The sequence below is a fragment of the Podarcis raffonei genome, chromosome 5, assembly GCF_027172205.1.
Source record: "Podarcis raffonei isolate rPodRaf1 chromosome 5, rPodRaf1.pri, whole genome shotgun sequence".
Taxonomy (NCBI): domain Eukaryota; kingdom Metazoa; phylum Chordata; class Lepidosauria; order Squamata; family Lacertidae; genus Podarcis; species Podarcis raffonei.
In genome coordinates this window covers 45,064,522-45,088,978 of record NC_070606.1, presented here as the reverse complement: position 1 = coordinate 45,088,978, position 24,457 = coordinate 45,064,522, and the positions used below count along the sequence as shown (strand labels likewise).

General features: G+C 41.3%; 1 protein-coding gene across 3 annotated transcripts in view; it reads right to left on the bottom strand.

Moving 5' to 3' along the window:
* Positions 1–290: 290 nt before the first annotated feature.
* C5H10orf90 (chromosome 5 C10orf90 homolog) overlaps positions 291–24,457 on the bottom strand; it is a 148,891-nt gene continuing 124,724 nt past the window's right edge. For all 3 annotated transcript variants that reach the window (XM_053388902.1, XM_053388903.1, XM_053388904.1), the window contains 4 exons: positions 23,599–23,800; positions 5,259–5,322; positions 1,523–1,622; positions 291–414 (listed from right to left, as the gene is read on the bottom strand). In XM_053388902.1, the coding sequence (XP_053244877.1) occupies positions 376–414; positions 1,523–1,622; positions 5,259–5,322; positions 23,599–23,800 (405 nt within the window). In that variant the 3' untranslated portion in view covers positions 291–375. The remainder of the gene's footprint in view (positions 415–1,522; positions 1,623–5,258; positions 5,323–23,598; positions 23,801–24,457) is intronic.

Below are 24,457 nucleotides of genomic sequence, written 5' to 3'. Positions count from 1 at the left end.
TGAAAGCAATCACTAAGTGGAACCATGTATTGGCAGTGACAATATATGATTCTCATCTATGAATAAAAAGCTGGCTTTATAATTTAAAAGTACAAATTAAATGCTGTATTGCCACAACAACAAGTGCATAAAACCATTTTTAAAGCTGTGTTTCCATGCGTCATGACCACCAGAATATAATCCAGCCCCCCCGCCAGAATTACTTTGAATATTCATTTTTTAAAAAAAAATTCAAATCAAGCTATATAGTCTTTGTTTGTAGATTTAAAATGAATAAAGTCTCCAAGTCATGAAGATCGCATGAAGTTTTTATGGCTTTATAATCATCGAAGGCATTCAAGGTCCAAGAAGAAATGACGTGTCCAGGAACCTTAGTCACTCGGTATTTCTTTGAAGAAGCTGATCCAGCAATTGCTACAATAAAACAAAAATAAAAGCAGCCTTTAAGTTACAATGCCATGCCTTCCATCTCCTACTCCTTGACTTGCAAGTGATGTCATCAGTGAGTGTTAAGAGAACAACAGAACTGAGCCAGTCTCATCTGGGAAGACACAGAGGCACGACTTGCTTTCTGTGCTGCGTCCAAAGCCTTGGCCTTTGAACCCCACTCTAGAAACATCAAGTGGGAGCAATATCTGTTTCAGTATTAACACTGTGAGGCCTTTCATACTATGCTTAGCCTGAATATCTGTGTAAATAAAGCCATATATCCCAAAGACACCACTTTCTCTGGTGACCTTCATTCCAAGGAAACCGACTCTTGATGTATGTGTTGGCATCCCTGAAGTTTCTCATAAACTGGGGTGAGCAAAACAGTACTGTTTACCAACACATGAAAAAAAATCTGGGGTGCACCAATAGATACCGTATTGACCTGAATATAAGCCGCACCCGAATATAAGCCGCACCTTTAAAATTCGGGGGGGGGGGGAGAAAAAAAGACAATTCACGAATATAAGCCACTCCCTTAAAATTCCGCAGGCACTCACACCTGTTCTGTTTCACCCTATGTCTGTTTCAGCACCGATATTGTAAAAAGCCAATTTTTGTAAGGTCATGAATTTAAGCTGCACTTTGACTTTTCACGGTTGGAATTTAGGGGGAAGGTGAGGCTTATAGTCAAGCCAATACAGTACATCTATCCACACAAATGCATTACACACACACATACACACAAATATACATACATCTCCAAGCAAAGCAGGACTACTGCTGTCACAACGCTTTGAAAACTTGCAACAGGATTTTAAAATATGGGAATACTGGGTTTCTACTGCAGAGGTGCCTAACCTGTGACCCTTCTGATGTTACTGGACTCCTACCATCTCTGACTATTGGCTGTGCTTCTGGGGGCTGTTTGAAGTTGAAGTCCAACAACATATGGAGGGTCACAGACTAGCCACCCTTGCTCTACAGGGTGGTACTGACAGTGTACAACAGGTATGCTATTTTGGGATGACAGAATAGAGAAAGAAACTCTGCATCAATGAGTATTGTGTTCACTTCACTGGAGAATCATTACCTTTTTGAACACTTCAACACGCAGTCTGTTGCTCTGTATGATTACTCGTTTCTGTTTCTCTTCTTGTTTCTTCTTCACTTCAGGCAGATTATTATAAATCCTGGAACATATTAAAAATATGCTAAGTGTCAAAAAGGTGTTTTCTGAGCCTTTGAAAGAAAGGAATGGTGTATGGGAAGAAGGCAGGGGCAGGGTAACCTGTGCCCCTTCAGTTGATGTTTCGCTCCATCTTCCATTAACATGATCAATAGCCAAGGATAGTTCGACAACATCTGGAGAGCCACACATTACCCATCCGAGCTCTAAGGTGTGCAGGCTTTTAAGTACATCCTTATTGTGGGCCTAGTCACAGCATCCCAGTGTGAAGGCAATAGGTATGGAGTAAAGGAACAATTTGGACAGGATCATGATCTGAGATCATCATTGGCCACAACTTTATTGATTACAGATGTAGGTAGACTTTGGCTCAGGCATTGGATGTATATCCATTTTAGCCTCCTGTTGAAGGGCTGAAATTTTGAACAGCATTGTGCCAAGAATTGTGGCCTCCCAAAAGATGCTAATCTACCAAGGTGGCTTTCCCCAAGTTACCACTGGAAGCTCCGTGGCCAGTCTGCCCTACACTTGGTTTCCGGACAGAAACTTCCACATAGACCCTTCTTAGGTCGGGGTGATGCACCACTTCATCCAAACCTAGATGATTACGATTCCACCCAATGCCTTACCCACCCAAAGTTGTGACATTTTGCTATGAGAAAGGTAAAAAAACCCAACGGGCCCAATTTGCTTCCCAGCTCCAAATATGGCAACCATTGGGAAACCATAGCAAAGTCCGTCACAGAGTGCACAGGAAGGAAAATATGGTTAAGACAAAATTAACACAAAGCAGCCTGGAGGGAGGGAGGGAGAGACTGCTCTTCGACTGATGGACTGCAAACTCTAGGCACAGTCAGCTTTTATCCTCAGTGAGTGGACCAGGCTCTGCTCATTCGGTGCCCATGATTGGGCAATTGAACTTTTGATTTGGCAGGCTATCTTGCCCTGCAATGTGGTTGGCCGGGGCATTTAGAATGGCTAGCCACTGGGACATGACTCCTTGCACAATTGCATATGACAAGGTACTGGAATTGTATTGCTCATATAATTCATGGATTCATGATATAATGCCATGAAAAAAATGTTAGTTTTAAAGACTATTTCTTAACTTGGTGTGGTAAATGTACGGTGTTAGATTACCCTAATCCATCTGTGCAGATCAAGATAAATGTCATTGGGAGCAATCTGTGAAGCCCTTGAAAGGGCACATATATAGCTATGGAAGCAATAGTATAAGCCCCCTGTCAATGCTCTGCAGCTGCTGAGACTCATTTCTCCTAAGTATCCTTCATTTGCCTAAGGCCTTCCAGTATTTCTTCCACTGCATTTTGGAAGGATAACTTTGGATTGCAATAGTGTTTGGGTGTGGGGAACCCAGGCTGAGCTGAAATCCCTGCTCACTCATGAAACTTTCTGAGAGCCAAACGAGATGTAGTGCTAAATGTGTTGTTAGAAACCATCTCAATGAATTTTTTCTAAAATTAAAAGCAGGCATACTTTTAGGACTGCAGTGCATAGGGAAAGGAGGTGTAACCCTTGTGTCCCCATCTGAAATTCTGATCTATACACCCCATGGCAATAAGTATACAGAAAAAAACCCCTTCCATTGTAGATTTTTCCAAGGCTCATAGTCCTGTGTGTGTGTGTGGAGGGTTGTGTGATTTCCCTTTGTGCAGATGTGATCTTTAATGAAGCATTTAGCTTCATGTCTAATTTGCCCCGAGCCTCCTTAAGAAAGTCACAATTTGTCAGCGTAACATATCTCACCGGGTTGTTGTAAAGATAAAAAGAAATATTGTAAAGTGCTGGAACGTGCTATTGGATTTTTTAGACACAAACTCTCTAATTATATATAGATACAAAAGCAAATGTGCAGTTTCCTAGGATCCATAAAACTCTAGCGTGACCAAGAAACATAGCCGCAGTTATGTCGACAGAAGCAAGCTGGATTCTTAATAGTCCCCACTAAGTTTTGAAAAATAAAAAGGAAACTGACTGCAACCAACATGCAAGACACTTGGAGAAAGTTTAGATCTGAATGTGCATCTTTGCTTTTCCAACTGTATGGAAATCTGCCATTCACTCATACAGGAAAAAGTAAAGTGCAGCACTCCAAGAACCCAGGGCCAGTGACAAATGGGCACTAAGGAACAGATTTTAGGGGTTTGGAAGCCATCAGGGACCACAGACTTTTAGCTTTCTTTAAATAAAAAAGTTAGTCAACCAGAGACTTCTGAAGTAAGTTAGAGCACAAAACATGAAGGCAGCATTAAAGCTTCTGCACTCAGCAGGCAGCACAATTGCTAAGGCACTTAAAATACTGTTGCTAAGCAATCAGAGGATGGAATGTTGACCCTTCCCACCTGGGACACAAGGATTATTTTTTTACAAAAAATCAAGGCTGGTAAAATGATTTTGTGTATATATGTTTTGAATAGAATTGTGAAACTGCACATATTTGTTGTATATTTGCACCTAGACTTCCCCCCAGGAGCTCAAGGCTGTGTACAATTTATCTCCCCCTTCCTCCTTTTATCTTCACATCAGCTCTGTGATGCAGGCTAGGTTGTGACTCAGTAGCTCACACATCAATGTTGTGAAACTCCACATACACAAGAGCTATTTTTTGCTTGTTTTTAATTATCAAGGTTGGCAAACTTTTTGTATGTTTGTTTGGATATTTTGCTGTACTGTAAATGTCAGCACTATGAAACACTGCCGTTAAAGCAAGGAGGCTGCTTTTCTGGCATTCTTCAGATGATCTGTGAATGACATTGCACAAGAAAAGCCCTGTTGGACCAAGCCAATGGCAAATAGCTTCCTGTTCTCACAATGGCCAATCAGATGCCTTTGAGAAGCCTGCAAATAGGTTCTGTGTGCAATAGCACTCTCCCCTGCCTACGGTTTCAAGCCACAAGTCTTCCATGAATTTGTCTTATTCTCTTTTAAAGCCAAGTTGGTTGTCATCACTACCTGTACAGAGAAGTTCTCAATGTTTGATGCTTTATTGTTTTTTAAATATTTTGTTGGGAGCTGCCCAGAGTGGCCGGGGCAAGGTTAAGCGGTGTAGTGGTGTTGTTAGGGACCCGGTCCACAGACATTGTACCATGCCCAGAAAGTGCTGTTGGCGTCCCTCCTGGGAGAACCCATTGCAGTACCAGTATATTCCCCTGTATAGTTTTCAGTGCACACATGATACATTTTTTTATTTTTATTTTTAAAAAACCTTCCATGAAAGATATTTCCACATTAATGCAGTGCATGGAATTCACTTGACAATGCATTTGTCAATAACATGGGGTTAGAATCCAAAACAGCTGCAGCAACTTTCCGACTATTTCTGCAGAAAGCACTAGATCAATATGAAGGGCCTGCTCACCAAAAGGCAAACTAGACAACTTGCCTGTTGTCAGGGCAATATCCCAGAAACTGCAAGAGTCTCATTCAAGAGCCTTTTGATCTCAATCAGCTGCAAATTCAACAATTTATTGTGCTACTGTTATGGTACTCAGAATAAAACAAAACGTGGGGTGTGTGATCTTACTTCATTAGCTCACCCTATCAATTCGAGAACTCATAATCCCTCATTGCTGCAAGCAGAAGGGAGGTAATCTATTTCAGGATGGAAGATGCTCCCTACCTTTTCGATCGCATGTGCATCTCCTTCTCTGAAATGAACCGTTCTTTTGGCTTGAACAGGTTATCTAACAATTGGAAAACAGAGGTTAAATTGCACAGGTTGATTTGCTTCTTGTACATGGAATGAGTTTAACATATGAATCCAAGGAGAGCCGTAGCTCAGAGGTAGAGCATCAGTGCCTTGCAGGCAGTAAGTCCTTGGTTCAGTCCCCAGCATCTCCAGGTATGACTGGAAATGTCCTCTGCCTGACGCTCTCGAGAGCTACTGCCAGTCAGAGCTAAGCGGACCAATGGTCTGACTCCACATAAGAGGGCTTTCTATGTTCACACGCTACCAGAGCTAACCTGTGCCTGCCAAGCTTAAGAGAGCTGTCGGACTCTGCATGTTGATAAGTGCAATAATCCCACTGCAGCTACTAAGAGCCGTGTCTGTTTACTGCTGTGACTTTTTCATAGACCTTCATTCATATTTAAAAGGGGGTTGGAAGGGGATTGCTGTTTTTTTAAAAACACCAGAAAACATCTCTGCCCTACCTCCTAGCTGCCCCATCACTTCAAGTACATTTCTTGGCATTCCCTCACTTGTGCTCTTCTTTTGTTGTAAAATACAGACACCCACACCTTATTTTAGTTGTAATGTGATTCAAGAGGACTCGGTAGGGAAGCTGGCAAGTCAAATCACATGCAAGTTGAGGGTCCAGGGTCTTGGACGAGATGACCCTCAGGACCCAACTCTACAGTTATGTAACCCAATGATTCTAAGGAACATGGGGTATGATAGATGTGGTTAGCTCATTTTAACCTCAAGGGGTGCAAGCTTTTCCCATTCTGGGTGGCTTGTGGCTTAGTTAAAGTCTATAAGCTGATCTATGGTGAGTTCGAAGCCACCAGATAGTGTTATCTTCTGTTGCTTTGCATGGGTTTAGTTGTATGTTTTCTTTTAAGTGTTTTGTTTTGTGTAAATAGCTATTCACTGTAAGCCACTTTGACCATGTAGAGAAGCAGCCTGTGCACGTCATCTTTATCTAAAAGCTTGGGGAGAGGAGTGTTTAAACATGACTGTTGCTCCATCCTTGATGTTTTTGGATCTCCTAGAGTGATACATATCCCTGGCCCTCCAGGCATTTCATCCCACACAGCTACTCTGCTGATCTTCCTCTGTGCTTGAAGAACTAGTGGGGCAATATCGAGTGTGCAACAATCACACCCTGGCTTTCGTCTCTCTTGACTCCTAATTCTGCATTAGCATTAACCAAGAGATGGCTAAGCCAGAGAGATTGTCATCTCTACCCCACCCATATCAGGAATTTTGGACTATAATATCAGAGAGTGATGATATCGTACATTTATACAAGAAACATGAATATGTTTAAAGGGGTGGGGAAGAAATGGCTGTGTTAAGACTTGAGCTTATGTATTGAATTAGGGTGGAGGGAGCCACACCAAAAGGTTGGCTTTGTCACACAAAAATGATGCTATTGTATCAGAGAAGAACCCAACAGACATACTGAACTGTAAGATAATGAACTGGATTATCCCCCCTACTGCCTCAGAATTCCACGAATCAACATGGCTATTGATTCTAAACAATGCTCTACATCGCTGAAAAACTAAGAGTGCCTTTGAAGACATTTTCTGGCTATGATGCTGTGCAAGAATTTTACTTGTGTGTATTTGGAGGTCCACAGGACCTTCTCCAAAAATTAAACCCAGGACTGTTTCAAGAAACCATTGTGGTAAGGAGACCCATGAGTTCCACGGTCTTGCACTAATTTGTAGCAAATGAAAGTTGTTTCAGTGAGACTTGTTTCCAAATAAATATGCTTAGAACTGCAGCCATTCATTCTGCACCTGTTTATATTTACGCTGAAGTTCCATTAAGTTTAATGGAGCTGACTCCTAGGTATGTGTGGAGGAACGCTGTGTTTATTACAGTCTGTTTTCATTTTGCGCTCTGGAAAAGATTTCAGCGACCTCTGATGCTATCAGAATGCAACTGTCGAGGTTCAAGGCCTTGTGCTATCACTATGTTTGCAAGCCTGTTTACTAGTAGTGACAGGTTCTGAAAGGGAGAGGGAAAGCCAATGGCTTTTAGTATTTATAGATGGGTCTTAGATTAGATAAATTCATTTTGATTTGCCAGGGGAACAACAGACTCTGATTGGCTGGAGGTTCTAGGAAGAAAGGGCAGTTAATTGTAAGTGGCATAAGAAAAAGAAAAGTCAGCTGGGAAAGCTGATGATGGAGGTGTGAGGCAAGGCCAGAAGAAAACCAGGGGCAGCTGAGACTTGAATATTAAAGCTATTCCTTGCTGGTGAGGTAACAATACTTCCCTGTACATGCAGGTTTTTATATCAGCTAAACTGTACCAGACCCTCTAAGTGTCCCTATTTTCCAGGGACAGTCCTGGATTTACAGAAGACATCCCAGTTTCTGATTTGATCCCGGAATGACCCGCTTTTCCTTAGGATGTCCCTATTTTCATCAGAGAAATGTTGGAGGGTATGGAGTTATGTGACACCCAAGCCAAGAAGATATGTAACTATACATTGGACGGCAGCCCTGTATAGGGACGTTTTTAAATGTTTTATTATGTTTTTATATATATGTTGGAAGCTGCCCAGAGTGGCTGGGGCTACCCAATCAGTTGGGTGGAGAAATGTTGGAAGATATGCTGTCCAGGCACCCAGAAGTACAACGGGGGCAGCTTAATGTCAGAGGAAGATTGTAACTTGCAGCTGGACACAACCACTTTGTCCCCCCCCCGCCCCCTTTTCTGGTACTTTTAGCTGCTGTGCTGAGCTAAGCCAAAATTTGGCAGTGACTCTTGAGTCGTTAGAAACTGCCATTAAGTATATTGTATGTACAAAGTATCTCTTTAATAAACATTTAACAGTTCATTAAATCTCCAATGTTGGGTGTTGTTCTCACATCTAAGCCTATTATACCCTCCAACACTCCTCAGGAAACAGGGGCATTCTACTGATGTAGAATAGAAGCTCCCTATTTTCTGAGGAGGGGTTCTGAAAGCATTCTAAAGGAATGGATGGCAGCAGAAAAGGATCACACTGGAGAAACTCTGAGTTATTGGAGCAGACCCTGAAATATAAATACAGTGGTACCTCAGGTTAAGAACTTAATTCGTTCTGGAGGTCCGTTCTTAACCTGAGGTACAACTTTAGCTAATGGGGCCTCCTGCTGCCGCCGTGCCGCAGCGGCGCAATTTCTGTTCTCATCCTGAAGCAAAGTTCTTAATCCGAGGTACTATTTCTGAGTTAGCGGAGTCTGTAACCTGAAGCGTCTATAACCCAAGGTATATTGAAGAATATATTGAAGAATAATAAATATCTATACCACATTTAGGAAAAAGTGAGGACCAAGAGAATAGTTTTCCTTATAGTATGTGTGCATAGAATTGAAACCATGAAACTGATACCCATGCTCACTTACTCAGGAGTAAATCGCGTTGAGTAGTACTTCTGAGTAGCTATGCACAGAATTGTGCTGCATGGCTGTAATATTTATGCAAAGTTAGCTGGGTGCAAGCCCCAGTGAGCACGGTGAGGGCTTATTTCCAAGTAAATATAGGCTGCAATCCTAAACAAACCTACCAGGAAATGTTCCAGTCAGCTTAGTGGGAATCTGCTTCTTAGTAAACAAAAACAAAAAAGAGGCTCTGATCCTAAATAGACTTAAGTCTTGCTCGGAAGGAATTGCTATGACCTAGGGTTTAAAACAAATAGAGGCTGAATTGCACTTACTTAGAAGTAAGTCTCCCCACTTATTTAGAAGTAAGTCCTGTTGAAATCAGTGGATTTACTTAGGTTTAGATTACAAAAGTGCCACCTCTTGCTTCCTTTCTTTTGAGACATACTGCTGGGGGGGGGTTGTGTGTGTATTAAAGATAGTAAGACACCGCAGAGCTCCTTAGTTTGATACAGATGTCAACTCAGCACCCGCTGCCCTGAATACAGATCTTCTCTCGGCAGGTTCTGTTCCTAGCTTTTAAAGTCACCATATGTGTTTCATGGATATTTATGGAGGTTGCTCCAGGCAACCAGTGAATTCAGGCATTTAAAGGAGCCACGCCTAGTACAGTATCTCAACTACATTCTTGCTGGAAAGGGGAAAGATGGCTTTCAGGGTGCTTCCAGATGGGGACTTAATATTGCAAACGTGTCATTCAGATATTGCAAACAGGTTATTTGCAATAAGTTTTTTTTAAAAAAAATATCAGATTTTCTGCAGAAAGGATAGATTTGGGTTAAATTGGGAAGGGGGTATATTGGTCGGCATTTTGATTCCAATGACACCACATTTGTTTAAGGACAGTAGTACCATTTACACAGGTCAACATACAACATTCCCCATCCCATACTGATACTGTTTTAAGATAAGGGAAAGAACGGAATAAGCAAATATCCCCCCCCTTTTTTCAAATGCTTTTAAAACAACAATAACAACAACAAAACAGCCATGTGGATATTTTTGATTACAAAACTTCCCTATTATACTTAAGCAACTGTAACAGACTGTGGGAGAAACTCTCAAATGCTACTATAGACCGTAGACTATTATTATTAATCTGTGAACTATAATAGAGCCCTCCACTCTATATGTTGTGGGACTTCAGTACCCATAATCCCTGACCATTGGTTGGGACTGATGGGAGTTGGAGTCCCACAACATCTTGAGGGCCATCTTTGTGTTAGGGATCACACAAGGAGAGGAGGGGTTTAGGAAGTGATGAAATTCCTTTGGGAAAACACAGCCAGCTATGTGAGACAACATATTTACTGCCCTAAGGCTTCTATCAACAAGTAAAAAAAACCCACACACAATATCCATTCCTGTAGCATTTCAATTAAATTTCAGGAGGTGGTTAAAAAGAATTATATAGAACATTCCCTTTGATACAAATAAGGCTAAAATCATAAGTGATTATACAAGAGGAAGTATATTAATAGCACTTTCAAAGGAAAAACATGTATGCATTGCATGAACATAACTTTAGGCTGCTTTCAGGTTACATATTTCTTGAGCATTCATCCTGATTTGTTTGAACAAAGATTGCGGGAAAGTTGTATGACATTAGCTGCTTGTTGAACACTGATTCAGATCCGTTTGCAAGGAGGTTAGATGACACCATCTCAAGCATTTGTTAACCCATATTTCCCAGTGCATTTACCCATCACCTTTGTTATCACAAAAATCCTGGGGTTTGGGGGGAGAAGCGGACTTGTTGCACAACAGCACCAAATCCACTTTAATTGTGTGACTTGAGCATGCCAGTATGTATTTGCATCCCAACCAAAAGACAAAAACAGTCTGGAAGCATCCTTAGTCAATAACAACAAGCAGCTAAAGGCAGATCCAGCTGGAATTCTGTCCCTGCTGTATTTCAGAGATGACAAAAACCAGACAATTATAAACAGAAGAGTGATCAATAGGGCAACTGAGAGCTGCACTAACACTCTGAGAAAAACCAGTGACACGTGAAGCAGGCAATGCAAAGAGTTTAAGAGTCATCCCTTAGGAAATGACATTTGTAAGATTATTACAAGAAGGTTTCTATGAACATAAAGTAAAAAGTAATCTGAGGGGACTAGAGAAAAACAGCTCAAAAGTTGACAGCTTAAGAGAGACTCAGGTAGGAGGCATAAAAAGGCAACATGTAAATAGAATGAAGTTAATCCATGTTTTATTCAAATCTTTTAACCCTGCTGGGATTCTGGATTTTATCAAATATCCTGCACAGCAGTAATTTATTTGTGACAATCCCCTAGTGAGACAAGGAAGCTCCACCAAGATCTTAGGGCAGGAGACCAAAATAAATAGCTAATCTTCGTAATGTATTTTAACAAATGCAAATGCTGGCCCCAAAGAACGGAGATGAATGAGGAGCAAAACACATTTGCTAGTTGGAAAGCCACTTAAAGCCACAGGGAAGGCAGGCTGGGAAAAGAGGGAAAAAAGGAATAAGTTGGATTCCTGCCTACAAATAAAATTGCTGATGCACAGAAGTGAAGACTGAGCTTAATTTCCAACAGAAGAGCTGGTTGTGGTTGAAGCATGCCTGGGAGTTGCACTCTTTGACCTGGGGTTCCTTCCAGACCTGTCACAATTCTGCAGGAGATTCAACTGCATACCAGCAAACTTAGGCTTGCACAATTAAAGTGGATTAAAGTGCTCTGATACAACAAAGCCACTTAAAAACAACCAAACCTTTTGCACGAAGGAAAGTGATGGGGACATGCACTGGAAAGTGTGGGATAGCAAAGGATTGGCAGGCAGTCGTAAAACCTCCAAGCCGATAAATCAGGATGAATACTCAATAAACAGTGGAAGTTGTAGAACATCTGTGAAAGCTCAATAAAGAAGTCATCTGCAGACACCCTTTGTAGCCCTTCCTTCTCATGTTAAATATGTAGGGAATGGTTGCAGTTATTCAGTAGTGCCACTTGCAAATGCTCAGTGGCATTCTCTTTTGTATTGTCACTTTCCTGGTCCCAAAGCTCGGAATTTAAATTGGAAATGGTAGACGCTGGTCCAAATTAAGCTCTGCAAACACCATGGCTTCCCTTTTTTCAAGGGTAATATTATTTTACTTGGAAATGGGACCCCAGTTATCACCAGAAGTAAATCCCATTTTTAATGGACAAAAATTCAAATGCACTGGGGCCTGGCTTGAAATGGGACAAGAATTTTCAGATACAAAATACACTTCAGCATACTTTGAAGAAGCTGCAAATTAACTCCTTTACAAAGATTTCAGGAGTTCCACATGGTAAGCCCCAAGAATTGTGATTTGGAGCATCTTTCGGGTCAGTGAAGAGTTCTCAAGCCATTAGCTGCCCTTGCCATCCCAGACTGGAAGACCTATCGAAGATTTGTTGGAGCCCAGGCAACAACGGCTTTGATGTACTTCAGTTTGTTTCTGGTTTTGTTCCTCATTCACTGAGTATTGGTTTGACGCCCACCAACCCAGGCACAAATGTTGGAGGCAAGAACTGGAAGCCAACAGCTATCTCCAGGTCAGCTTTGTTCTGGACTAAATGCAACTATCAAGGTAGAAGGTGCATACACTTAAAATCTGCAAGCAGTCTGTAAAACATGAAAACAGTTATTGACATGCCCCCTTCCCAGGTGAAAGCATAGAGCAAAGCAGCACATGCTAAATTCACATTAGGTAAGCAGTCCAAAAGTTGCGACAAAAAGGAATGTGGGGATGTTTCCTAAACAGTTTCAAACTTTTTAAAATCTGTGTTTGGAAGGAAAAAGTACAGAAGAGATTAAGGTAGCTAAAAACATAATCCTGGTTGTAGTACAGTGGGGCTCAATGAGTAAACATGTTGCAGGATTACCCTGCAAGAAACACAGGGCAAAACTATTAAAAAGGCAGCAAAATGGCAATATCAAAGATGATGGGAAGCCCAAGATGTACACGCATTAACCGTGGAAGAGGATTGTAAAAGATAGTGTTTATTGCGGAAAGACAAGCAAAGAAAAACTGTCTGAATAGAGGCAAAAATATAGAAACAAACATGTAGAAAACTGTAATGTGTGCCTATGAATGTGAACGTTATGAAGCTGCAGACCCAAGCCATAGGATTTAAGTATTCTATAAATGAAATTAATGGGTCCCCTCCACGGTAAAAGGTAAAGGGACCCCTGACCATTAGGTCCAGTCATGGATGACTCTGGGGTTGCGGCGCTCATCTCGCTTTACTGGCCGAGGGAGCCAGCGTACAGCTTCTGGGTCATGTGGCCAGCATGACTAAGCCACTTCTGGCGAGCCAGAGCAGTGCACGGAAATGCCGTTTACCTTCCCACTGGAGCAGTACCTATTTATCTACTTGTACTTTGATGTGCTTTCGAACTGCTAGGTTGGCAGGAGCAGGGACCGAGCAACGGGAGCTCACCCCGTCACGGGGATTCAAACTGCCAACCTTCTGATTGGCAAGCTCTAGGCTCTGTGGTTTAACCCACAGCGCCACCCACATCCATCCACAGTGGAGAATATTATTTTGCATTTCAGGCATGTGTGAAGAATCCTTTTAGGGCTCAATATATTCTTGCTGTCCTGTTTCCACCACTCATGTTTGCACACAGGAACACTCATACTCTCTTCCTTTATCCAAGATCCCCTAAGTCCTCATGTCAATATTGGCTACTTGGGGCCCCATCAGTTCCAACTAGTATTGGTTAGGGATAATGGGACTTGTGGTTCAACATTTGGGGGGGCCACAGGTTTCCTAACCCTGTCTGAAAGAGAACAGCCTGTGGCATGTGTGTGTAAACAGTTCCATGAAAAGTATCATAGAACTTGCAAAACTTCACAGTAGTAATTACTTGAACACACCAAGGGAGACCATCAATTCTGTTACTTCTAAATACTCATGAAAATATGGATTTCACAAGCTCACTGTAAGATAAATCAATAACAAGTCAAGAGAATGAACAAATAGTGAATGCAAAGTTGGATGGCAGCTTTATTATTCCCTATAATGTAGTCCCTCCCCCCCCAGTAAGGAAACAGTGTCCCTAAAAGGAGAATGGGGAACTCAGGTATATTAACACATAAAATCACACAGACATATGTTCTTGCAAATTAAAAAACATCTAAGAGTGCTTGTGTACACTAAGATCACAAGGCTGTTCATTATGAAGATTTAAAGTACTATAAACAGCTGGTAGCCCTGTCACTGAAGTAATTACATGTTGCTTTTTTGAGATTTAAATCTGGTTATTTGAACATTGTTTCTATTCAGTTCATCACAGTGGGATCTCTAATTTGTTCAATGTAGTCAACAGCAAAGTAGTCTATCTTGGACTAATTAGCCTCCTTGAAATCAAACATAAAAAATATACAAAACAAAAGGCTAGTAAAAGAATTTCAGGTTGTTTGTCACTAGAGTGCTCCTATGATGATAAAATCTTATGCTGGCTAAACATGAAAAATTTTTCTCAATTTACTTTTAGCACCTTGTGAAATCTTCTGCATGAATTACAACTGTCTCCAGTAAGAAACTCAGCTGAGAAGGTAAACAGGAACTGCACAGATAGATGCTGGTATTTATATGGAAAAGGATCCGGGATATAGGCTGCTATTCTCCATAAATTAAGAGAACATTGACAAAATGGACTGTGTGATTTATGTATGATCTAATGATCCTACATTCTCAATAGATACATTGTTCCGTTTACATTAAATATAGAGGGAAAGGTCTCCCAAGGCATTTGATTTTGTTTCACAGCAACCCTGAAATAAAAATAGTGGGTTTGATGGCATATCATGGACTACTCATTTTGACCCCAGTTTGTTAATGACCTCACGCACAGAACTTCCAGAGGAAACAATAGTCCCCATTCACTGCAATATCAAGGAAACCACTGTATGTATAATGCAGGTGCACATGCAAAGATGTCTCCAACAGCTGCCTGCGCGCATCAGATTTCACATAAGCGCAAGGAGATGCTGGCTAGAGATAAATGACTATTATATATAAATGCTGGGAACATGCTATGACATAACAGAGATGGTCAGTGCATTGGAAACCTGCCCATATTTTGTAAGACAGGTGTGCGGAGGTAGTTCCTCATTGTTTCCAGTGAGAAATTAATTACCTCTACCCATCTGGATACAAAGAAGTGGGTAGAGCATGCTGGAAATGAGTGCTTCCTGAAGGGGAAGAGACTGAGACAGGAAAGAGTTTGTCCACCATCACATCTGAGCTGCACTATAGATTATCCTCTTGTTCTCAGTAGCTGCCAATCTGTGCTTTAAAAGCCCTCTGTGAGACAATCTGTAAAAGCCCTCTGTGAGAAAATCTTCATCTCCATGTTCATATAATATTCTTGAAATCTAGAAAAGGACAGCTAAAATACCAATTAAGCTGCCCGTGTTTGCAATTAATTTGAAAGATCCAAGTAGAAAGCCAACTCTGTAGACAACAATGGGGCCAGCAGTCGGTTGTGCCAGCTCTAAATTTATTTCTGTTCCTACAATATTTTTTTTATGGCTCCTCGGTTAAATGCATTGCCTTCTATCCACCACTGAAAGGTTGAGAAGAAGCCTTGGGGCACATAGATGGATGCATATATGCCCAAACATTAATTATTCTTATTCTTATTTCTTAGATTTGTATCTATCAGAACGCCTTGCTCGTTATAGAAGGGTACCGTATTGGCCTGAATATAAGCCTCACTTTCCCCCCAAATTCTGACCGTGAAAAGTTAAATTGTGGCTTAATTTTGTAACCTTATGGTATGCAGCCAGGAGAGTAGGGCAAACAGCGCCAGGAGTGCGGCAAAGCAGCGCCCGCCCCGTACGTAGTCTCCCATCCTCTCCCCAAGGCCAGGAAGGAGAGAGTGAGGAAGGAAGGGGAAAGGCCACCAGCAATGTGTGGCTCCCCGCCTCCCCCAGTATGCAGCCAGGAGCAGCGAGAAAGGGAGTGGCTTATATTTGGGTATTTTTTCTTCCCACCTCTCCAATTTTAAAGGTGCAGCTTATATTCAGGTGTGGCTTATATTCGGGCCAATATGGTAATTAAAAGCACTTCAATACTTTGGGCAAGATTTGGCTTTTCCTTTATAAATGAGACAGAAGATACTTTTATTGCACTCACAACACAAGAATCTCTGTGGAGAGGATACTTGAATTGGCAATGCATAAATAAACAATTGCTTGTGTACTGTATACAGTATATGAAACATAATAAGAATGTACCACTGGACAAGTCTCTGTAGGTTGTTCTTGTATTTACATGAAAACCAATAAAAATTATTGGGATTAAAAAAAGAAGATTTGAATATCGGCCTTCATCTGAAGATCACAGGCAGTCTACAACATAAAAATACAAAAATAAAAATCCATCCCTTCAATGGTTCACAAGCTTGTAGTGTTACACCATCTTTCACTAATAACGGAATCAGGTTCTTAGAGGATATGCTTTAACAAAGCCTTTAACGAAGTAATTGGGGAAATGGTGGAAAACATATTCCTCAGCATAAATCAGAAGGATACATGGTGAAGAAGATACACGCCTTTATTTTTTTAAAATGTAAATTATACAGTAAATGGAATGAGGATGTTTCCATCACCTCACTCTGTTGTGGAGGGATTTTCTGTTTTTCAAATACTGATATTACAGCTATTGTTTTGAAATAACATATAGCTCTCCAGTGACTAAGAAACCTGCAGACAAATCATACTTGGCCCTGTCCTTGAAGTTTTCCCTGAGTTGCAGTGAAAATCTACACAAGGGTTGGATACGGATAAAGACTTAAGAACAAGCTGCGTTAACACAGGGCATATTCTCTCTCTTTCCTAAATGGTTCATGCTGCTGAATAAGATTGGCCCTGCTCGCATTCAAGTGCCTTCTCAGCTTCATGATCTCAAATGTTTATATCTAAAATGTCACAATTCAATATTACCAAGCTGTAGAATTTCTACAGCAGGACATTCGCTTCCAAGAACACTGGGGGAGCGAGAGGAGATTTCAGGGTTATCCTGTTCTTTTCAGCTCAGCAGGCAGAGTAGAAGTGAGATCACGAAACTATTGCCTCCCATTTCCCAGACGAGTAGCCAGAGCTAATATAAAAGAATAATATAACTATGCCAAGGGGGGGCTTACTGCATTAAAAAAGAGACACAGGACACATTAGCGTGTTTAAAAACCCCCACAACCATTCAAAATCCCATATTTGGGGATTCACAGAATGGAGTTAGATGTGAAGAAGTACAAGACCCTAAGAAGAATCTGCTAAATCAGGTCTATGGCCCATCTAGTCCAGCAGCCTGCTCTCACAGCAGCTAACCACATGCCTATAGGAAGCCCAGGGCTTTGTTTCAGCCAGAACTCACTGGAATGGAGTTCTGGAACTTCTCAAGTGGGCACCATTGCCATTAGAAGACAACAAGGAAGGCGTTCATGGTGAGTTCCAGCACCTCTTTTTCTAGAAATATAGCACTGGGGAAGCCCATAACCAGGACATAAGCCCCGCAGCACTATGTCTAGCCACTATGAGAGCCAGTGTGGTGTAGTGGTTAAGAGCAGTGGACTTGTAATCTGGTGAACCGGGTTCGCGTCCCCGCCCCTCCACATGCAGCTGCTGGGTGACCTTGGGCTATTCACACTTCTCTGAAGTCTCTCAGCCCCACTCACCTCACACAGTGTCCTCCATGAATTTGTATGATCCTCTTTTACAGCTACCCAAGTTCATGGCTATTAATGCCTGCTGTGGGAATGAGTTCTAGAGTTTAACTATGCATTGTATAGAGAAATATTTTTATAAACTTCAGCCATATCACCTCTTACTTGCCTTTTCTTTAAACCTTCCCTCATAAATGCTATAATCTTTCCTTGCTATAATCTTTACCTTTTCCAAACTGAAAGTATTCATTATGGGGTGAGGTGACCAGAACTGTTCACAGCTTTCCAAATGTGGCCACATAATAGATTTGTGTAACAGTACTGTGATATTGGCCGTTTAATTTTCAATTCCTTTCCTAATTATCCCTTGCATGGTATCTGCCTTTTTCCACAGACACCACACACTGGGTCGACGTCTTCACTGAGCTATCTATTATGACCCCAAGGTGTATGTCACAACCAGTTGTGTATTTGCTCTATGCACAAAATGAGCTTCTCCCCTCAGGACAGCTTTTGTTTATGGAATTAAGCCCTTCTGTATGCAGAAAACTCTCTTTTTATGCATAGTAACTCCTTCAATGAATGGAATGAAAACTTAGGATCCTTCAAGACATATTGTAAAATGGCAACTCTAGCTCATAACTAGTTATTGAGAGATGAATGCTGTGGAGTATTACTTATCCATTTTAAGTAATCTTTAAAAAGTGTGATCTTGAGAGAGTCCACCTGAAGTGGACAGAACAGAAGAAGTTTTGAAATTGAGGTATATCAAATTACAGTTGGTGTTGGTGTTGGTATGTTGCCATATTTGTTAGAATCCTGAAAACTGCAGCTTTCACTTTGGGAAGTGAGACAAAAGGTTGAAAGGTTAGCAGTGGACATCTATGGCTTGGTCAATGAAGTAACATACAGTTCTATGGCCACAGTAGTGATTTGCGTGTAAGAAGAACACTGAACACTGATTCATGCCACTTCTGCATGAAGCCAGAGATGGTTTAATGAATCTTTGTCTCTTCACACAGCAGGTGCTTGAACTGCTTCTTCATTTGCTTGATAGGTATCTTTATGCACTGATGGAAGAGCTGAATGAATGATTGAGTGATGAAATAACCACTGTGCTGTTGAGCCAGGTTGCAAAATGGAAGTGATAATTTCCTATCCAACAGGGCTGCAGTTACAATTATGATGAGCAGAGTGCTAAAGAAATTTATCAAATGCCTAATAGATACAGTAGTTTCTGTCATTCTGAGAACATATAAAACCTCACAAAGACTACATTATATTTTTATGAAGAATAAGGTGCGGCAGATAGATTATGGAAAAGGTTTCTTGTTAGAGACATTTATCATTAATAACCATGACAGGAAGGAAACTGCTGTTGCTTGAGTAATTAATAAATGTATTTAAAACCACATTTTTATTACTCACTTTGGAAGATAAAATTTATCTTTAGTAATAGCACAATGAGAAAGTAATAATTTTTTTTCTCTTTTTCAGTGTGATATTTTGTTTCTGTGAAAGCATATACACTTTATGCATATGTTTTAATGTTTTGCTTTATGTTTTTGTAAACCCCTTAGAGGTTTTCTTGCAATCAAGTGGTGTGTGTCTGTCTCTCTCAGATTCCTTCCTTGCATAAAAATAGCTTTTAGGTCCTTAGGTTTTGTATATGAGAAAGTTTGAGATGTCCTTCCATGGCAAGAGGCTTTCAAATATTGTAAGTGCCGCTAAGCAAGCAATGCTCAATGGCCTTCATTCGCGTTTTAATGTGGTTCTTAAATCTGACTTTGTACTGTAGTTTGTACACTTGTACACTTCCAGTTGAGAGCAATTTCCCTCTCCCACAACAGCCCCTGTGCCCCACCCCTTACTGCTCTTTGGGGTGATAAGGAAGGTGACTCCCCCGATATCTACTTTTACTAAATCAGATTTTCAGCAACAGTTTATTTGACATGAAAGGTAAGTCATCTTTAGATTTTCATCAATTTGTAACTGTAGCAAAGGGCACCTTGAAACTACTTCCTTTAGGGAGTTCTCCTGCCATGTTTCATCAGTAGAGAAATGAAGATTCAGTGCCTACTTTCTCTCTTCAGTGCTGAATTACAGATGAACAAGGATTTACCAAAGTTACAAAGTCAAGCAAAAGAAGAGGGGGCGGTGTTCTTCCCTTTGCATTTACTGTAGGGGGGACATACAGTTCTTTATTAAAATTCATTTCCAAGCTTTGCAGTTGCAATATATTCTTCAGGAGCAATGTTTTTTTCAGTGTCAAATTCTTATGTAGTTTGATCCACAAATTTAGTAAGAATTCAGGACTTTTTGCAATGTATGGCCATATACTCTTAAATTCAAAGAAGAATACAGGACACAGATCTCAGGATGTTCATTGGGCCTCAGATTGCAATTTTGATGTGCAACATATCTCTGGATCTGTGTATTTATCACACATGTACCCCATACTTCCACCAAGGAGTGAAAGACAGCATACAAGGGTTCCATTTTATGACAGAACAACTTCATATGGGAGGGTTAGGATGAGATATAGTGATGCCCCTCCCCCAGGTCATCTTGTTTCCCTGTATCCTAACTCATGATTTTCGCCTCTGCCTCACACTATACATGTAGACAGATTGTCATAGTTTTAATATATGGTCACTTGAGTACATAATTTCTTAGCTCGTAAGAAAGACATCTGCATTTTTACTACCGAACATTTTGCCAGCATAATGCATCTAGGCAAAAATCTTATTGTATGCTGTTACTTAATGTGATATTTTTTCCCTCTACCTCAATATAATTTTCAGTTTCTGAAGTCAAGATGCTGTAAACAGATGAAAAGTCAAAACGATGAAATTTCCAGGCAAGAAAATAAGATTAGACAATGTTGCATTTTTAAAGAAGGTACATGGTTTTAAGTACACATACATTTGCACTTGTGATTATTATATTATATAATTGTTATTATATTATAATAATCATGAATATTATGTGTACTGTGCAAAGTGTTGTACATAGATTCAGAAAACCTGTTTCAAATTCTTGCTCAGGCAAGAGGTTTACTGGGTGACCCGGGGTGAGTCTCTTAGCCTACTTCACAGGGTGGTTGTGAGGATAAAACGAGGGAAGGTACACCATGTTTGCCTCCCTGAGCTCCTTAGAACAAAGGCAAGAGAAAAAGGCAACAATGATTTTAAAAACTGTGATTTGTTAAGGTACCTCCATTATCTGAGCGAAGGGGAAGCTCAGCAAACATAGTGATCTATCCAACTCTTTCTTGACCACTGTGGTCAGCAACATCCTGCAGCTGAACATACATAAGCTGTAATTATGCTCATCATTTATGTTCACTCAGGACTGAGTAATATGTTACTACTAGTACTATTGAGAGTGAATCCCACCCAGATCCTAGTCACTCATGGAATGATTCCCTAGCAACTAAGTGGAGTTAAGGGTCCTGTGAGGAAGTTAATTGCCTGCCACTGGAAGCTCAATATCAGGAGTGACTGACAGGCTCTGAGGGAGACTGCCACCAGTACTCTGATTCACAGCTTGGTTTTTTGCTTGTTTTTTGTTTGCCAAAAGCTTTAACGCATGGATTGCTATGGTATATCAGTCACGTTACAAGGTACATAGGTCAGCAGGTGCATGGATAAGCAGAAGCTAAGATGTTGTTCTGACACTTTACATGCCCCCCAAAGCCCTCCTTTTGTGCGGTTTGTGTCCTGAGCCACGGAACTGAGCAAGCAAGCAAGCAAGCCCTCCTTCGGAGAGGCTTGGTTTGCTGAGTTTGTTCTCACTGGTACATCCATTGTGACAGAGGCAGAGTTAATGGGCCAGCTTGCTATCTGATCTATCTGCAAGCATCCCCTGAACCAGAGGAGGCTTTCGGGGGGGGGGGACAGTCCTGGTGCAGTGTCAGGTTCCTGTAATGTACAAGGTCTCCTATGGCACAGAGGTGGACTTCTGCCCTGACAGTCCCCTTGCCCCATCTCTAGGGTCTGAGTCAATATTCACAATGGTCCCTCCTCATGGTCCAATTTCCCCAGTTCTCTGTTCTTCCCTTCCTCACCTTCCTCTGCCCAGTATTGACATCTCCACAAGGCTCATGCTAGCCAAAAGTGTCTGGGAAGGCACTGCAGACTTCGAAGAAGCATTAGTCCAGCGCTCAGCGGCGGAGGAAGCAGCTTGGGTGCCTGGGGCGCACTGCAGGACCTCTGGAGTCTGCCTGCCTCCTCCCTCTCAGCCGCCCTCTCCCAGGAGAGACAGGTGGTTCTGGCGTGCTGCAGGCCCCACAGTGAGTGCTGCCTGGCATTTTGTTACCCCCCTCAGTGGTGACCCCAGGGGCGGTCTGCACCCACCACACTCCCTTCCTCTGCCCCTGCCTGCACTCCCACCATTTATTTGCTATGACATTGGCTAGAGTGCTTAAGCCAAGTTTTCCGAGCTACAAGAGGCAGTCCCTTCCATAGAATTGCTCTGCCTTTTGTCTGAGAAAGACAACTTCCCAGTTGATTAATGATGTCCTAATCCTGACTGAGAGTCACCTGTCGAATAATGGTGAAGATGGAACATAGCAATAATGTACAAATTAAAGTCTGTTGTGAAGGTGCAGCTGGCAATAATGGAACTGTGCTCAAGTTTGTGGATAAGTGGGGGGAATCATGTTAGTGTGGAAAAGAAATAGCACATGCAAAATTATGCTTACAAAGCTTTAAAGCAAAAAGAAAAAGGATTTATATTACAAGTTACAAGAATAAGCAGCATGCTTTGGGAATATAAAAAAATTAAGTATAGAGATGAAATTATTGCATATATATATATATATATATATATATATATATATATATATAGGCAAAATATAATCTAAACTAATCTGTAATTGCTCAAGCATGACCATATTCATCCTTTTAAAGATCAAGCTTTTAAATGTTAAGCTTTACAGAGAAAGAAAAGTTCAGTAGGCAAGCATTTTCACTATTGGCTCTATCACTTTGGATTATGTTTGCTATCTTTTTCTTTTATTTGAAAGCAGGGTTCCCAGAAGTAAAGGGATTTGGGGAGCTTACAATGAAAAATGTCACCGGGGGGGTAGCTGCCCTGCTTCCTGTGGTAAAGCAGAAGAATGCTCTCAAATTTTACGGTAAGAAAAATGAAAGAATGAATCCCTTAGGACTCCACCCTATACACCCCCACACACTTTTTGCTGAGCTGTTAAGAAAAGGAAGCCACTTATCTAGCAAAAAGTTTTTGCATTGCTGTTAGATCTTCTACCTCCGAAAAATGAATTACAGAATAGACATGGCATGCTACTTTATCTCCGAAATAGAACAATTCCATCTGACACTTTCTTGAGTTTATACACTGCAAAACATCAATGATGACTACTGGTCATTAGAAGTTGCACATCTGACTGGATGTTTCCTGAATATGTAACAGACAGCTACAATCTTGATTTTCCTAAATAACTACAGGCAGATATGATTCTTGTTAAGAAGGCACCATGTGAGGATGTGAGGCTTATCTCATCTGCCCACCCTGATCAGAATGGATACTGCGCGCACACACGCACGCGCACACACACACACATAGGCGCAGGATTCTTAAAAACAAAGTCCCGTTGACCCTCTTTTTCTCAGTAGAAATGAGCTACCCTAGGCCTATAATTATTTAGGGCAAGAATAGGAAACTGATGGCCCTCCATGGACTACAACACCCATCATGCCTGGCTGGGGCTGATGGGGGTTGGAGCCCAACATCTGGAGAACCACAGGTTCCTCATCCCTAATTTAAGGAAAAAGTAGCAACACAACTGCCATACTATGTTAGAGTTTGTCCCTAAGACAGAGAAAACATTTCCATGTATATTGCAAACGCATTGTGGTACAGTTTGCAGAAATAAAGCTTACTTCTCCTTAAAGATATCCTGTGTGGTGCAATGATTTGCCCCTTTTGTGTAGTATGACTGGGGAGATTGGAGTGAATTGAACTGATACAATGGCAAAGGCTTTTGGAGAATTATATATTGATACATGAGCATGGCATTTAGCTTCGCCACAAATTACATCCGTGCAGGAATCAGTATGAAAGACTATCTCCGGGCTGGAGCACCAAACATTAACAAAGGAAGACTGCATATTCTAGCAGGAACTGTGATAATTTGGTTAAAGTGCCACAGGTGAACTTACCACTGAGAGGATGAGGAATTGTATACTGTTTCTTCTTACTTGTAATGGAAGACGTGGAAAGTTTGCGAGAAAGAGCAGCCCCTTGTTTCTTTCTTGAGGCATCACCCTGCTGGGTTTTCCTCAGCTGTACCATGTGTTTGAGTTTCTTCAGGCGTTCTTGTGAGCGGGAAATAAAGTGAGGCTTGTGAACTTCTAGCGCCTCCTAAAAGAAAGAAATACATTTCATTTGGAGTGAGAAACAGAGAGGGCATTATCAATTAGTTCCTCTGAACCAAGTTAATGAAAGTCCTGTTTCTCAAGTGCTTAGGTTTGCATCCAACAACCATGGAAATTATCACATAATACGGACATGATAAGATGTCTCTCAACAGTGTGAGATCTCATGCCTCAACAGAGGAAATGGCAGTCATGTGTCCTTTTGTTTACAAGCTCACCCTTCTGCAGCACAGGAAAATCCCAGCTATCCACCAATGGATCAAGGATTTGTCTTCAGGTGGCTTCATGAGTTGACAATATACCATCAACTTTAGAACAGGAATGGGGAACCTGCAGCTCTCTAGATTTTGATCAACTCATTCCAAACCCCATCAACCCCAGCCAGCATAGCTCAGGGATGATATGAGTTGGAGACAGGGTAGGATAGGACTTGTGAGCCCATCAACAGCTAAAGGGCCACAGGTTCCCTGCCTCTGCTTTAGTAGATGGACAACTACCATGCTAAATGTAAAGTATATACTGTTTTTTATGCCTAATCAAGAAAAACCAACTTACCCTATCCTACATAGCTTACAGAGTATAATTGGCCTTGAAACTGATTGCCTGCAGCCTTTGCCCTCTTCATCTCTTTCCTGCACTCTTT